Source organism: Myotis davidii, unplaced genomic scaffold (genome assembly GCF_000327345.1).
Source record: "Myotis davidii unplaced genomic scaffold, ASM32734v1 scaffold575, whole genome shotgun sequence".
Taxonomy (NCBI): domain Eukaryota; kingdom Metazoa; phylum Chordata; class Mammalia; order Chiroptera; family Vespertilionidae; genus Myotis; species Myotis davidii.
In genome coordinates this window covers 1,757,625-1,774,313 of record NW_006290306.1, presented here as the reverse complement: position 1 = coordinate 1,774,313, position 16,689 = coordinate 1,757,625, and the positions used below count along the sequence as shown (strand labels likewise).

Sequence of the window (16,689 nt, the reverse complement as noted above, 5' to 3'; positions counted from 1 at the left end):
GGGGTCCCCTGTCCAAGCCTGACACCTCTGGCGGAGGCATCAGGCCTGGGCAAGGGGCCGATCAGGCGATCGGAGGGTGATGGGGGTCTACGCCTCTGGCGGAGGCATCAGGCCTGGGCAAGGGGCAGAGCCAGCAATCGGAGGGGGCTGGGGGCAGAACCAGTGATGTCAGAGGCGTCAGGCCTGGGCAAGGGGCCGATCCTGCGATTGGAGGGTGAAGGGGGTCAACGCCTGAGGGCTCCCAGTATGTGAGAGGGGGCAGGCTGGGCTGAGGGACACTCCCCCCCCACCACCACCACTCAGTGCATGAATTTCGTGCACCGGGCCCCTAGTTATTAAATAAGAAATCTAATTTCTCTAAAACAGTGGATCTTAAGCTTAACTGCACAGGTAATACTAACCTGGGAGTTTTAAAAAATACTGATGCCTAGCTTATTCTGCCTCTCAAATTCTGAAGTGATTCATCTGGGCTGTGGTCTGGGCATCTAGATTTCTTAGTTTTCTTTTTTTAAAAAATAATAAGAATTTTTTTGTTTTAGCTGCATCCCTTGATTCTACTGTGCAGCAAAGGTTGAGAACTGCTATTTTAAAACCCTTTCAAAACCAGCTGTTCTGTATTCTTTTATTTATAAATAGTTCCTCACTAGCTACCTTGTCATCAAGATGTATACATGTCAAACTATGTTACAAATAATATAGATCATTTGTTTTAGAAAACTTATTTTTAATGTAAAAGACCAAGGCCTGATTTCTTTCTTTCTTTATCTTCATCTAAGGATATGTTTATTGATTTTTTAGAGAGAGACAAACATAGATTGGTTGCCTCCTGTACACACCCCAATGGTACGACAGTCCAGCTGACTGAGCCTCCCAGCCAGGGCAACGTCTGATTTCTTAATAGTACCTTGTAGTATTTCTTATCAGCTGAGCTCATTAAAACTGACTTACAGGACGGGGCAAAAGAAGTTTATGGTTGTTCATATGAAAAATAATACAATAACTAGTAAATACTAGTATAAGAATAAACTCTGTTTCACGTACTCACACCTGTAAACCTACTTTTGCCCCACCCTGTGTTTTTCTCAGGTGTGAGGGTAGGATTATAAAATGAAGTTTCTTTAGTTTAGTCTACTTGCATTATTCTATCAAGAACTAAAAGATTCTCTTTCTGGTTTCAGCATAGACTTTATGTATTTGGATAATTTTAAGTAATCTTTTTTTTTTAATATATTTTATTGATTTTTTACAGAGAGGAAGGGAGAGAGATAGTTAGAAACATCGATGAGAGAGAAACATCGATCAGCTGCCTCCTGCACATCTCCCACTGGGGATGTGCCCGCAACCCAGGCACATGCCCTTGACCGGAATCGAACCTGGGACCCTTCAGTCCGCAGGCCGATGCTCTATCCACTGAGCCAAACCGGTTTGGCAATTTTAAGTAATCTTATTTTCTCTTAGGAAATATTTATTGCTTTCTTGAATACAGTATTTATTGCTACAAGTACTATAATGCAGAATAGTTCATTCTGAGCTTCTCATATACTTTAGTAACTTTAAAAACAAGTTCAGATTTGAGGAAAGTATAAAATAATTCTGCTTAAATTATATTTTTTATTCATTCATTGTTTATAAATTATCTTTTCTCTAAAGATGAGAGGGAAATTTTTTTATAGTCAGCATTTCACTATTTCTTTTTATAGTTAGTCCCCTAATTGAGACATTTTCAGAGGTACTAATTTTTCTCTAAGAGAACCTTAGATTTATTAGAAAAGTAACAGTCAACAGTATTCATTTAGTACTTACCAAGCATCTATTATGTGTCTTGGTTTCTTCAGCAAGAACAGAAATAGAAATCTATGAATAATATCATGTGGAAATATTGTTTATCCTGCTGTCATAGATTTCTGGTGAGTGGTGTGCTACAGCCAACTCACTCTTAGCTCAGGAAAGCCAACTAGTACACACCTCTTTCCAACACTGCATTCAGTGTCATTTTGGTAGCTTAAAATTGGCCATTGTGGGAGCACTTATACCAGGAAATGAGCAAACGCTGTAAATCAGGGGAGAGTAAAGAGAGCAATTTGCTAAGTATCTGCTGTATGCCAGGTATCTCGTACATGTAAGAAGAAAGGGGATTATATCAAAATGTCACATTGAATGGCTTTTGGTTAACAAACCAAATTTCACTGACTAGAAGAGATAGCATTTAAGCTTTTTTAATCCCCCAGATTTTGTTTTAGGAGGACAGTGTAGGAAAAAGTAAAGAACTTTTCCACATCCTTCAATAGGTCATGTTCCAAACATCTATGAAATCATGTAACATATTATTAACAATATTTCTAAAGCAACTGATTTTTATCATCACTAAATAAGTTTAATCAGTACCTCTTTAAGTGACTTAGTTTTATTCTTGTCTTTTTAGGAGGCTTGGGAACAGAAAGAAGATGATGACCTCAAAAGAGCTACAGAGTTAAGTCTTCAAGGTGTGGAGATTATTTTAATTACTTTTTTTTAATGGTGGAATGAATCACACAGAGAAAAGCATGTAAAATTTATTTTTAATAACAATAACAAATTTGAACACCTCCCAGGTAAAGAAATAGAATCTTAGAAGATATCTGGATTCCCCTTCTTTCCTCCTCCCTCTAAAAGAAACCACGATTCTAACATTTGTATTCATTAGTAGTTTGCTTTAAAAAAAACAAACAGTATTTACTGTATCCATATTCCTAAACAATATACATTTTTTAATTTTGAAAAAATTAAATAGCAGGGACAGTCTATCTGTAATCCATTTATATGAAAGAGCAGTATCCCACTGTTAAGACTCCTAGGAGAAAATAAGGTGGCTTCAGTTTCCCCATGAATTTACAAGAACTCACTCTGTGAAAATCAGTGGGCAGTTATGAGCGAGTATTCAGAAGAGTAAGGTTCACCGTAGTTATGGCATTTGGCAGAACTAATATATGAACCAGGTGCTGCAAGGCCACAGGGACATGTAACCACAGGAAGTGAGCTTAAGTCTGTATTTTCTGTTTCTAAGATTATTGAGATCTTCCTCCAACTCTCAGAAATAGATCAAAGCAAAACATTTTGATAGTATAAAATGAGAAAGACTGGTCTACACATGCAGGAAAGAGCAAGAATTTGGGACATGGTTGAGACTATTAAAATAAGAATTCAAGCTAAGCTCACCCAGGCATTCTACTCTCAAATTAAAAAGATGGTATTATGGTGGTGGTGATGTCCGTGTCGAATCCTATTGCTCCAATCTGGACTGGTTGCCCTCTACATCCATGCACAACCATCCTAAGATCACCCTAATCATTCTTCTCCGAGTTCCATCTGATTCTTTCCTCTCTTTGCCATTGCCTATATCTCACTCTTCGTCTTTCTTGATTTATTTGTACTTTGATAGAGAGCACCCCCAAGTTTTCTTGAAATAGAGGGGATATGACTTGGGTTTTTTTTTTTTGAAACCTTGCAAGTTTTATTCTACTGTAGTATTTTATTAGTAGTCTGGCTAAATATAGAATTCCGGATTTGCAGTCATTGTGAAAACATTGTGTCCCGCCAACTTCATCCTGCTGAGCAATGGGAGAAGTCTTGTTTGCAGGGTCGCTGTGTGAAAAATCTAAAGCTGTTCTTTCTTTATCCTGATGTGATCTCTTTTTCTCTGAAAGCTAGTAGTATATTCTCTTTGTTTTTGCTGTAATGAAGTTTCACAGTGATGTGCCTTGATGTGAGTCTGTTTCATCCTTTTTGCAAGGCACTTGATGAATCATTTTAATCTAGAAATGTATCCTTGAATTCTAAGAAATTTTCACTGATTTCCTCCCTTCCACTCTTTCTCTTCTCTTTTGAAACTCATATTATCCAGACTTTCTAGTATAGTCCTTTTAATTTTCTTATCTCTTGTTTTGATCTTGTCATTTTACTCACCTCTAGAAAGTTTTTCCAACCTTATCTCCAACTCCAAAACTTTTGAGTGTTTTATTTCTATATTTATTTTTTTTAAAACTGATTTGTTTTGTGAATGTTTCTTTTTTGTAATTTTTTGTTTGTTTTGGTTTGGAAACAATACCATCTCAATTCTCTGAGAATATTAAATATAGTTCATTTGTTTGTTTATTTCAAGTTTACTATAGCTGAATAGATTCCATCTCTTCCAGATTGCTCTGTACTATGTTTATTATGGTTTTTATATTTCTTATTAGAGGCTTTCCTCGGATATCTAGTAATACTTGATTGTCAGCTTATGGTTAAGAATAGGGGACTAAATAAATGATTGGACACTCTGAACATATGAATCACTGGGCTAGTCAACTTTTGAATTTTACAGGATGGGACTGTATGGGGATGATGTTAATATTTTACCCTGTCTTTTGGCTGGTTAGATTCCTAAAGAGTTTTCTAATCTCTTTCCTTTGCCTAGAGATAAAAGATATGGCTGCCAGAGTTCTGAAAGACAAGTGTAAGAATAGGACTGAGGAGGAGGATATGCACATCCTTCAGTATGCAGGCTATTACCTACTCCTATTTTCAGTGTGGTACTCATAGCCTCCCCTTTGCCTGGCACACTCTATCCAGAAACTGTTTTACCCTCTCCACAGAATAAAGTTCCAGACTTTAGTTATTCTAGCAGCATCAAGTGGGGTAAAGTGCATCCTAGGAGTCTGTTTCTCAAATAACTTTCATCTAATCATTATTTTTATCCCCAATTTAGCCTCTAGTTTCAGAGGTACCTGGTATTTCCAAGTTGTATGTCTTTTGAAATTTTGGTGATATAAATTGGATGGTTCTCAATTTTTCCATTATGGCTTAGGATTTGACTTTGGCTTTCTCAGGTCTGTCACCCATCTGCTTTCAAATTCCAGGATTTTGAGGCCATAGTCTTTTTTCCTATTCTTCCCATTCTTAGGTGTTCATGTCCTTTAAACCATCAGTCACCAACCGGTGGTCCGTGAGGTCCAAAAGGTTGGCAACCGCTGCTTTAAACAGCTCTATTCTGTGATTTTAGTGGAATTAAATATATTTCAGAGCAAAGAGCCATTTAATGCACAAATGTTCCTGTGATTATTTAAAGATAGATTTATTATTTAAAGAAAAAAAATGGACCTTGGATTTGTTTGTATAATGTATTTAAGTTGAAATTTAAGAGTTAAAGGTTAAATTTCCTTTATTTTTGTTAAATTTCAAGAAAATGATTTAATATTAAAGAGAATGAAAGGATAGTGACCTTTTTATGGTCTCTTTTCTGTGAGATAATTTATATTTGCTGGTGTTGCCTACAATATGCACCATGTACTTAAAAATTGTTTCTATAATATAGGATTTAATACACTTGGATTATCTTTAAAATTAAATTCTCCTCTTCAGTTTTATTCTTTGTGTGAGTTGTATACCTTTCATATAGATATATTTAAAAGAAAACGGAGCATTTCTTTTATAGATATCAGCTACCTGAGTTGTTGGTCCCCAGAATTGGCTGGGTGAATTGGACGATAAAATGTGTACCCAAGCTGTTCTTTTCTTCCTAATCATCTCTTTGTGTCTATTCCAAGAAATTTTACAAGACTCTGTCTTTGTGTTCTTCAGAGTTTAACAACTCTTTTCTGGATTCATTGGGTTCTGATGAAGATTCTGGAAATGAGGATGTTTTAGATATGGAGTACACAGAAGCTGAAGCTGAGGAACTGAAGAGAAATGCTGAGGTAGGTGACTTTCTGTTCCCTGAGTAGCACTGGTCAGTCGGTCAGTATTGCTCCTCCTCTTCATCTTCATAGGCCCCACTGCCAGTTTCCATTGAGGTGCATTTCTGCCCCTTTGGTAGCCATCAAGTTGTCTTTACTTTCTCTTGTCCTTTGCTTCTCATTTCTTACAAGATTCAAAACAAAATGGAACAAAAACAGAAATATATCCTGACTACCTTACGTGCAGTTAGGTAAAACCAAGTGACATGGCTCTCAAAGTCACATGTATATTAAATTTCTTTTAGTTCTACTGAAACTATAAAAACTGTTGAAAGTAATAATGTTACGAGAACGCATTGGAATCTTTCATTTTTTTTTACTGTATTTTTAACATTGAGCATTTATGTTGTTTCTGTTTTTTCACTGTAAAAAATAATACATTAAATGGAACTATATTATTCTAACATTTTCTATATTTAGGATTTTTTCTCTAAATCCCTAGAAGTAAATTACTACATCAAAGTTTATGACTATTTTAATGATTTCTGGTTTCCATATAGCTATATTTGTTCCCAAAATTATACCTAATAGTGCTGCCTCAGTGCAGAAATATCTTTTCAGTTTTTGTTTTATTTTTTTTACTAACAATATTTTAATAGCATTTTTAGAAATATTTAAAATGTAAATGTTCACCCATAACTATATTTATTTATTTATTTATTTATTTCAATTGATTTCAGAGAAGAAGGGCGAGGAAGAGAAAGAGAAACATCAATGATGAGAGGGAATCATTGATTGGCTGCCTCCTGCACGTTGGACTGAGTCCACAACCCAGGCATGTGCCCTTGACTGGAATAGAACCTGGGGTCCTTCAGTCTGCAGGCTGACGCTGTATCCATTGAGCCAAACCAGCTAGGGCAACTCTTCATTTTTTTATTCTGTTATTGAGTACTTAACTATTGACATACCTATTTTTATAGAACTATGGTTATTATGTGCATTTTTGTAGGTTTAGAAAACAGGATAATATGTTGGTAACCCACATGATTTTTTAAAATAGCTGAATAGTATGGTATTGAGTTGCTAATGGTTTAGCTATTATTGGGCCTATTGTTAGTTCCAACTTTTTTTATTAAAGATAATCTCTCCCTCTCCTTTCTACTCTGAAATCAATTAAAAAAATTATAAAAAAGAAAGATAATGCTACAAAAAAATATTTATACATGTACTCTTCTTTTGAATTATTTTTTAAAATATATTTTTATTGATTTCAGAGATAGAGAGAAACATCAATATTGAGAGAGAATCATCGATCAGCTGCCTCCTGTATGCCTAACACTGGGGATTGAGCCCACAACCTGGGCATGTACCCTGACCTGGAATCAAACTGTGACCCCCTGGCTCATAGTTGAACGCTCAGCCATTGTGCCACACCAACTGGGCTTGAATTATTTTTTAGGATACATTCTTGTTGAGAGTAGAATTCTTGGATCAAAGAATATGCACAATACCAACCACTGGATATTTTATTGTATCTGACTTTACACACACACTAAAACTTAGCCATGTCACCTTTGATAATAAATTTAAAATTAGTGTTTTGCTTTTTATTCAAATGAGTTTAAAGTCATTCCCACTTCTGTTTTCCAGACAGGATATCTTCCTCATTCCTATCGGCTCATCAGTGTTGTCAGTCACATTGGTAGCACTTCTTCTTCAGGTAAATGGACAAAATGATTTTAGCATTTTATAAATGAGCAGCCAACATTTACTCCTTATTAGGTTGTTTTGTGCCTTGCTTTGTGAGGTGTAAGTTGAATGCATCAAGAAAAACATTGAAGTCTTTTGTCAAAAAGTTGTCTGGTGTAGTATATTTCTACCTTAAATGTTTCTACTTGTATTTTGAGTGGTTTTTAGAAACTTCTGTAGGAGTAAGGTAGAGGGGGTGGCTGTTTTTCTTTCTGAAACTTCCTATACCTCAGAGAAATGCCAAAAAATTTTACAGACCTCAATTTTAAGATTTTCTTTATTTCAGGTCATTACATTAGTGATGTGTATGACATTAAGAAGCAAGCGTGGTTTACTTACAATGACCTAGAGGTATCTAAAATCCAAGAGGCTTCCGTGCAGAGTGATCGGGATCGGAGTGGTTACATCTTCTTTTACATGCACAAGTAAGAAACTCCCAGATCTGCCGAAACTGGTTTGGCTCAGTGGATGGAGCGTCGGCCTGCGGACTGGGGGGTCCCAGGTTCGGTTCCGGTCAAGGGCATGTGCCTGGGTTGCGGGCACATCCCCAGTGGGGGGTGTGCAGGAGGCGGCTGATCGATGTTTCTCTCTCATCGATGTTTCTAGCTCTCTATCCCTCTCCCTTCCTCTCTGTAGAAAATCAATAAAATATATTTTAAAAAAAAAAAAAAAGAAAGAAACTCCCAGATCTGAAGACATGGGCTAAAAATTATCCAACTCTTTTTTCTTCCTTAAGAATAAAATGTTCCCATTATTTAATTGGTTGATAATTTTTTGTTTTGTTATCTTTGCTTAGGGCTCATGTTTTATTTCCTTATAAGTCCAGAATATTTTCTCTCTTAATTCAGCATTAATTACTTATCACACAGTAGCATCTAGGTATGGAACCTAAGACTGTTTTATGATAGAAGCTGTCTTATCATAAACCTTTTTGGTCTTCTAGTTGTATCAGCTAGAAGATCTGAGTTATATCTATGGAAACTACATAACATTTTTATGAAAGCTGGCTCTTGCCAGCCTCCTCCCTCCTAATGTTTTCAAAAATCAGCACTTGGGGTTAAGATGGTGATTAAATGAATGAGCTGCTTATGCAATAAGATTTAGGTACCAAATGGGATTATGCAGGCTTTATCATTATCTATTTTCTGTATATTCTTTGGCTTTGCTCATTGAATGCTTATTTTTTTGTTTTATTTTAAGGGAGATTTTTGATGAGCTGCTGGAAACAGAAAAGAACTCTCAGGCATTCAGCATGGAAGTGGGGAAGACCACTCGTCAGGCCTCGTGAAGAACAAACTGCTGGGTTGGCAGTGTGCACTGCATATTCTCCTTTACTGTCACCCACTTCACTTTCCTCCACCTGAGGAGAAGTTAGAACTCTATTTGATGCGGGAGCAACAAACAGCTCAGGGCCAAACCAAAAGATGAAAATTGCAGTTATGTGGAATGCTCCATGCTAATTGTTTTATGGAAACTTTGGTCTCACCTCTATAGCTGATTATCTTCTTTTTCTCCTACAAGAGTAGCACTTCCTTTTGTCTTGGAAATACTTGTTGTAAATATATATATGTACATACAAACATATATGTGGAATGAATGGAGCCTTAAAGAGTTAGGATGAGCCACCAGAATATGCCTGCTCAAAATTAATAGCACAGCAGTTTGGAGAAGAAATTAAGTTGTCAAAGAATCCATTCACCTGAGAAATGTGTACAGATATACATATCAGTTGACATTTGGCTTTTAAGTTCCTTGAGTAGTTTCACTCAAGTCTGTAATCTTTCATGTGTGTTTCTTATTAGTAAAGGTCACTGGAAAATAAGCTCTCCATGTTACACTAATGACAGTTTGTCCTCCTTGCAAAAGAGGGGCATTTCTGCCACCTGACTTGGGGGGCTATTTTTTAAAAATTCATGGATTCGTAATGCTTTTGCTGTTTACATGTAGTCCCAAGAAATGGATTGTTGTTGGTGCTTGGAATGTGTTTTGGTTCCACATTTGGTATTTATTATACACTTTGTATTTCCTTTAAAGAGATTCCTTCACACAGTATATTCATTGTATATCATCTATATTACAGTGGTGAAGATAGAATAATTATTTTATGGAGTAAGCATTATCCTAACAGAGTTCAACCAGAACTTTAAAAGGTAGGGAAATAATATTGTCCCAATTGGGACTCCCCAGCAAGGATACTTAGGGATAAGGAGGAATACTAGAATCTCTGTCTCTCCAAGAGGTCAAGAGGAGTATTCTTGTGTTAAAAGTTAAAATTCTGGACCACTAAAGCTAAAAACCCTACTATAGTGTGAAATAAGTGCATGAGCTGTAGGATAAAGGTGAACATTTAACCTTCCACTGTCTGGCTTTGCCCTTAAAACAGAATGGGAATTAAAAGTGTGATTGGTTTAGATAATCCCAAGAACTAACATATAAAGGTGCATAATGTGTTCGTTCTACTTTTTAGGTGCTTCGAGTTGAGGTTAAATGGGGGTACAGCATTAATTGCTGCATTAGTCACTCAGCTGACATAATCAGCTTGGTTCAGCACCTCCTGATGGGGCTACTGCCATCTCAGGACTTGCAGCTTTTGAAACTATATAAAGAATGAGTTTGAAAGTAGAATTCTCCAAAAAATAATTTTGTAAGCCCAGGGATCATTAGGATCATACAGTTAAGTATAGCAATATGAAACCTTCAATATTGTTTCTTTTTGCTTTTTTATTGTAAACAAATTACTCTTCTGAGGTAGGGAAAAAACTGTTAACAGGTTTTCAAGTGTAAAGTTCATTGTCACAGAAGATGCAACACCTTTTCTGGAAAATTGCCATAAGAGAGTTCCAGCCCCACTCTTAAAACTTGGATGTGTTCTGACATAGTAACCTCTTCTAAAATTTTGAATTTTTGGATTGTAAACAGCCCCAGCACTCTTGCTTAACTACTGATAAAAGCTTTGCTTCCTACCACTTACTTAGATATTACTCCAGTAAACGTTCCAAATGGTATGGCGGTACAATACGCAAGAGTAGTATAGAGCAGAGGGAAATACTTGTTTTAAAAACTAGCTTTTTTATGTTTTATTTCTACTGGGGAGCTCCTTTTTTTTTTCTATTTCTTGGAAATAACGTTTTCTTACACAAATGAAGTGGTGATCAAATTCTCTAGCTATTATTCCTCTTCCCTGTGTCTGTATTTGAGAGCCTTGAGAGGTATTGTTAAAAATGATTGGGAATGATTTGAAGTGAGGGGTACATTAGGGCATTAAAAAAAATTAGAAATAATGCGATAAGCCTAGATTGCCCATGAAATACCCTCATTGACTTGCTTTTCATAGCTTGGTTGTGGTGTATGGTTTAGAAGTACTCTTCGCTCAGAAACCTAATTTGATTTGATCTTCATGTCTTGGGCAGAACTTACTAGTTGAATGAATACAGGTTACTGGGGTAGATGAGTTAAATTACTTTCTTGTTTTGATTTAGTGAAGGATTAATGACTATAGATGGAGATTTTATCTGGACCATGTTGATGGGATTTATTGTTTTATTTTTGAGCTGACTATATATTTAAAAATTATAAGTAGATTTTTTTTGTGTGCAGTCTGATCAGTTTGCTCAGAGTCGGGGTTTGGATGGCATTTGGCATGTTGTGCCAGGAAGGGACAACTGAAATAGGGACAGAGTGCTTCAGTTCTAGGCAGCCTGCACAATAAATTTCCTATTGAAAATACCACATGTGGTTACATTTTTCTAAATGGCATTGAATTGGAACTTGACAGCACTTAGTTCTGCACTCAACTGATCTTAATTGGAACTTTTTTGAAAGGGAAAAACAAATTCAAACTTGATTCTTATTGGCTATTATAATGGAGAATTGGAAGGTTGTATGTTGTCAAATGCTCTCTCTTGTCACTTTAGTAGCCATGGCTATAATTTAAGCCTGGGAGAAGATAGACTCTGTTCTGTGGGCAAAATATGTGTGTGTGTGCGCGCGCTCATAAGTTTTGTTTCAGCAAACTAGAAAAGAAGCAAATCCATGACTTGTTCTATTTATATTTTTATTCCAAACACTATTTGTTTACTTGCCAATTTACTTTACTAATTTAATTGTTCAATAGCAAATATAACAAATGTAAATGTGTTTACATTTTAAGAAGTAACTATCAGCTAACTCTGGGAGGCAAACAGACTACACAATTCTTTCTTTGTCTAGTGTAAAATTCTTCTGAAAGAAAAGCTTTAAGAATTAAAACCTCAGCAAGTGAGTTCCTGGCTTTACTTATCCTTCCATACTGCCGTTACCATTATGTAACTATATAAATATAGCTACAACTATAGATATAGTTGTATAATGAAAGTTGTTTGAAAACATCTAAATTAAAGAAATTCTTGGCAATGTCTCATATATAGTTGAGTACTTTGATTGTAGAGAGAGCATAGGGGGGGCGGGTTGGAAACATACAGAAAGAAGGTAGTTTATAAACTCATTTGTGATCTGAAAAGAAATTATGTTAAAACTAATAAAAACATTACCCTTCTTGCTCACTCTTCTCTGTCCTCTGAAATGAAACAGTGGATGCTCTTAGTCATCCAGCCATCTTTTGCCCTGTTTGATTTCATTGACGCTCTTAGGTAGTGTTTTAAGTCAGGGAAACAGCTAGATCTCCAAGTACATGTGGATCTTGTATATGTGTGGAGATCTTTAGAAAAACCACCAACAACCTAGTACCAGTTGCAAGTCACATAAAAATGTGTCCCAAAAACAGATGTGTCCTTTTTCTCCTCCCATCTTGCTTACACTGAGTAATGCTCTTTTTAAATGTGTACGAAAACCCGATTTCTGACCTCTTAACGACTTCCTACTATATTACTTCAGATCCCTGATTTTGTCTCTATCGATGGGTCTTACTAACCTCTAAAAAAAATCTTTTTAAATTGGGAAACTATAGTTTGTTAGGCCTTGAGAGTTGTGTAACAGAATTCTTTTGCTGTGTCTCACCACAACCATTGACTCCTATGGCATGCTTTGATTACTAGGCCTCAGGCAGTTTCTCTGGTTGTATCATATTTATAAACAGTAAGTTTTCCTTTCCTTGCTATGTGTCTGAGGTTTTGATATTTTAATACAAAGTGTGCCAGTATGAATATAAGCAATTGATTTTGGTAACATTGTACTTTTCTTAAAGTACAGAGATGAAGAATAGGTGTGTACACTGACGTAAAAATAGAGTGTATTGAGGGTCTGGATCAGAACCCAAGTTCATTAGGCCAAAACAAAGAAGAGAATCGAATGGGCTGGTCTACTTCAAGAACGGGAGGGGAAGCGAAGAATGACTGCATGTGGTTGTACACACCTCGGGGCCCCAGGTTTCCTTCCCTCTGACTGCTCTGGCCTGTTAAGTGTTTATTTATGCAGAAAAGGAAAACAAGTAAGCTTCTACACTTTGCCTCGTTGAGCCACTACCAGGTTTGCTGGCAGCTTTGGCCACATTATCTGTGAGGTGATTTTCTTTGTGTTCAGAGTGACTTCTGATTCTAAATCTTTATGTTTTGTTTTGTATGGAGCGGCACTTTATCTGTGTTTTAGCAGAACTGTTCCTCTGTATTCTTTACAGTTTTTCCTTGTTTAGGTTTCCTTTTTAAATTATGCATAGAGGTTTTTTTGTGTGTGTGAAATTAAAGCCTTTATTAACCCTGTGTTGGTTTGACTTATTTCTGAAAAGGACATATTCTTGCAGACACTTAACAATAGTTGTTGAAGTTGTAGAAATCACCTTCTGTTGGCCTTCAGATTGGGGCTTCTGTGCAGCACTGTTAAACCCCAAAGAAAATGGGATGGCAAACCAACATATGCCCCAATTTCCCGTTGTTTCCATCTGAGGAGCCAGGGAAGCTTAGCAGAGGTTCTGGGTAACAGTTTATAAACCCAGCATTGGCCTTAGCATTTTTTACACCTTTCCCAGAGAAGGGTGAACTAGCATTTGCAGTTCTTACTTGCCTTTAAACTCAAGCCTAAACCCAGTGGATATGTTGGCTTTCACTGGGGACTGGTTTAGTGAGTATTGTGAAACCTCCTACTAAGGCATCTCCTAGGCCCGTGGTCGGCAAACTGCGGCTCGCAAGCCACATGCGACTCTTTGGCCCCTAGAGTGTGGCTCTTCCTAAGCCTTAGGAGTACCCTAATTAAGTTAATAACAATGTACCTACCTATATAGTTTCAGTTTAAAAAATTTGGCTCTCAAAAGAAATTTCAATCGTACTGTTGATATTTGGCTCTGTTGACTAATGAGTTTGCCCGACCACTGTCCTAGGCCATTGAACTCCTTCAAGGAAGGGATCCCCTTTAACTTATCACCAGAGGAAGACATATGTGAAAAGGAAAAACCGTTATTCTGGGAAAGATAGACAAAAATGCTTCAGCCCACCTGCCATGATAAACGCCTACGGAGGACTCCAGAACAAGTGTTCCCAGGAGTGTTGGCTGCTCTTCTAAGAAGGGGCAGCTCTAGAACAGTATGGTTAAAGTGGTGCAACACCTCAGGATAGAAATAATGCAACCACCTTTTTTTTCCCTTTTAATTAAAAGGTTGTAATGACTATGGGTGGTGCCAGGTGGGTACTAGACTTGTCAGGGGATCACTTTGTAAATTATATAAATGTCTAACCACAATGATGTACACCTAAAACCAATATAATATTGAATGTGAACTGTAATTGAAAAAAACATATTTACATGGTTAGAAAACGGAGTGATGGCACTCACTCCAGAGCCCATGATTATAACATTTAATTCAATTTCTTTAAAGCAAGGAGGGGAACTGAGAGCCGCTGATTTCTTAGTGCCCTCTCTGTGTGTGAACGCCCCAATTAGCATGTAGGTACAGATACCTTTATAATCTGAAATTGGGTTCATTTCTTCATTTTTTTTAAATTAACTTTATTGGGGTGATACTGGTTAATAAGATTATATAGGTTTCAAGTGCATCTTCCATCACATATATTTGGTTCTTTTTACCCCGTAGTACCCTCCACCCTTTCTCTGTGGTAACCCAAATAGTGTTGTCTGTGTCTAGGAGTTTCAGTTTTATTTCCCACGTATGAGTGAAATCATATGGCAACCTCCTTGAGAGCTGAAATTGGGACCACAGCCTCCTTCTGGAAGCATCGTCTTTGTGGAGGAATGGGTTAGTAAACAGAAGCATTGCCACAGACTGCTGCTCACAGATACAAGTAAAATTTCAATTAAGTAAAGGATTAATACCAGTAATAACAAAACAAAACTGCTTTGCAACCGCAGCTACTCTTAAAATAGTCCATTGGCTTTCTTAAGGTTTTGTTGCTTCCATCGAGGCAAGGCAGCGAAGGCAGCTGGAGTCATCCCCAAGACTTTGGTGAAATCCTCAACGGACAGGTGCTCCTAGAACAGGGACCAGAAGGCAAAGGTCACATTCTTCCCCAGGGTTTGCTTCCGTGAGTCATATAGGTGTGGTATAGAAATCAAATGAATAGCAAAACAGGCAATGTTAGGAGGACTGGGAAAGGATGAGGTGGGTAAGTCCAAGAAATTGGATCCCTGAATTGGGAGCGTAATAAAAAGGACGCTAACAAACATGAGATAGATGGAGCTCCTTTTCTTTTGACAGGGTCAAGTTCACCCTAGCCCTGCAATAAGCAGGACATTACTTAGCTTGGTTAAAGAGTTGCTTCTCTTTCCAGGTCTTAGTTTTCCTCTCTGTAAAATGTGAGAAATTTCTCGCTGGCTGGTGTGGCTCATTTGGTTGAGCATCTTCCCATGAACCAAGAGTTCACTGGTTTGAATCCCTATGAGGGCACATGCTGGGATTTGGTGCTGGATTCCCAGTGAGGGGCACACAGGAGGCAGCCAATTGATGTTTCTCTCATAGATGTTTCTACCTCTTAAAAACATTTTCTTAATGGGAAAAATTTCTTACAGGCCAATTTTCACTTCTTTTTAATGCCTTTATGGAGATGAAACTATTACATATGAAAGGGCATCTACCTCCTTATCAAACCAGGACCCTCTAGCTGGATTCACTTTTCTAGGCCTTGGGTACCTTCAGCCATAAGATGAGGGGATTGCCTGACATGATCTTTGCTCCCAGCTGGTATGACAGTGATATTGTTTGGGGCCAGCTAAATACCCTCAAGGCACATTCAAGTAAGAACCCCAAATTAAAGCTGCTATAAAACAGCACCCCCTAGTCTTCATCTCTGCTCCCTCAGGCACCAGGAGGAAACAGGGTGGAGTGAAAGCAATGGGTTTCTTTTCCATTATGGGGAGCTGCGTGGGGAACACTGCTGACTCCCGCAGAGAACCCTCGTCTGAACAGCTTGGTAAACACCTGCAGCTGGATTTCAAGTTCAGGTGGTTCTGATGCCCCAGTTCTCTAGCCTGTCATTAGATTTGCCTCCAGCCACCAGGCTCCTGGAGCGCTCCCCACCCCGACCCCCACCCCCACAGTCAGGGCAGTGAAGTGCCTTGTTTTGGAAGACGATAGTAAATATGAGTGGTTTGGGCATCAGTGAATAATAGGGAAGAGCTGCCTACCCCAAGTCTATTTGTAGTTTCCCCTCCCCTGTCAGGTCCCTCACAGCTGTCTGCAATGTCCTCGGCCTGTGAGTGGCTTCAGGTGCCCTCTGGCCCACCCAGGCCGGCTCTGCAGCTTAGTGGAGACTTCTGGACTTTGACCTTCGGGCTAGATAGCAGAGACTGCCCATCCCAGTGGACTTGTATCTTTCCACTGGTCCTGTTCTTGAACCCTGCTGTCCTGTCAGCTGATTGCCGGCCTCACCCATGCCCACATCCGCCTCTCTATGGCTTACTCACTGGTGTTCAAACACTTAGATTACACTCTTACTACTGCCTGCAGGCAGACCCACCATCCCATTGTTCACTGTCACTGGCTCCACTTTTGAATTTGGAGCAGCCAGAGGTCTGAAGACCTCTCCCACCCTCCCCACTTGGCATTAAACCCACAGCTCTCCCACAAGAATGTATGCTACTCCCATGATAAAAATCAACAATAGACAACTGACTTCTTTAAAAGGCTCGAAGGCCCTAGCTGGTTTGGCTCAGTGGATAGAGCGTTGGCCTGCAGACTGAAGGGTCCCAGGTTCTATTCTGGTCAAGGGCACATGCCCAGGTTGCGGGCTTGATCCCCTGTAGGGGACGTGCAGGAGGCAGCCAATCAATGATTCTCTCTCATCATTGATGTTTCTATCGCTCTTTC

At 38.2% G+C, this 16,689-nt stretch overlaps 2 protein-coding genes across 6 annotated transcripts in view; one reads left to right on the top strand and one right to left on the bottom strand.

The window, feature by feature from the left end:
* The window catches only part of USP37 (ubiquitin specific peptidase 37), a 72,193-nt gene extending 63,333 nt beyond the window's left edge, over positions 1-8,860 (top strand). For all 4 annotated transcript variants that reach the window (XM_015563617.1, XM_006763332.2, XM_006763333.2 and 1 more), the window contains 5 exons: positions 2,423-2,483; positions 5,599-5,714; positions 7,344-7,413; positions 7,729-7,867; positions 8,643-8,860. In XM_015563617.1, the coding sequence (XP_015419103.1) occupies positions 2,423-2,483; positions 5,599-5,714; positions 7,344-7,413; positions 7,729-7,867; positions 8,643-8,730 (474 nt within the window). In that variant the 3' untranslated portion in view covers positions 8,731-8,860. The remainder of the gene's footprint in view (positions 1-2,422; positions 2,484-5,598; positions 5,715-7,343; positions 7,414-7,728; positions 7,868-8,642) is intronic.
* Positions 8,861-14,106: 5,246 nt separating this feature from the next.
* The window catches only part of VIL1 (villin 1), a 34,463-nt gene continuing 31,880 nt past the window's right edge, over positions 14,107-16,689 (bottom strand). For both annotated transcript variants that reach the window (XM_006763331.2, XM_006763330.2), the window contains exon 20: positions 14,107-14,855. In XM_006763331.2, the coding sequence (XP_006763394.1) occupies positions 14,742-14,855 (114 nt within the window). In that variant the 3' untranslated portion in view covers positions 14,107-14,741. The remainder of the gene's footprint in view (positions 14,856-16,689) is intronic.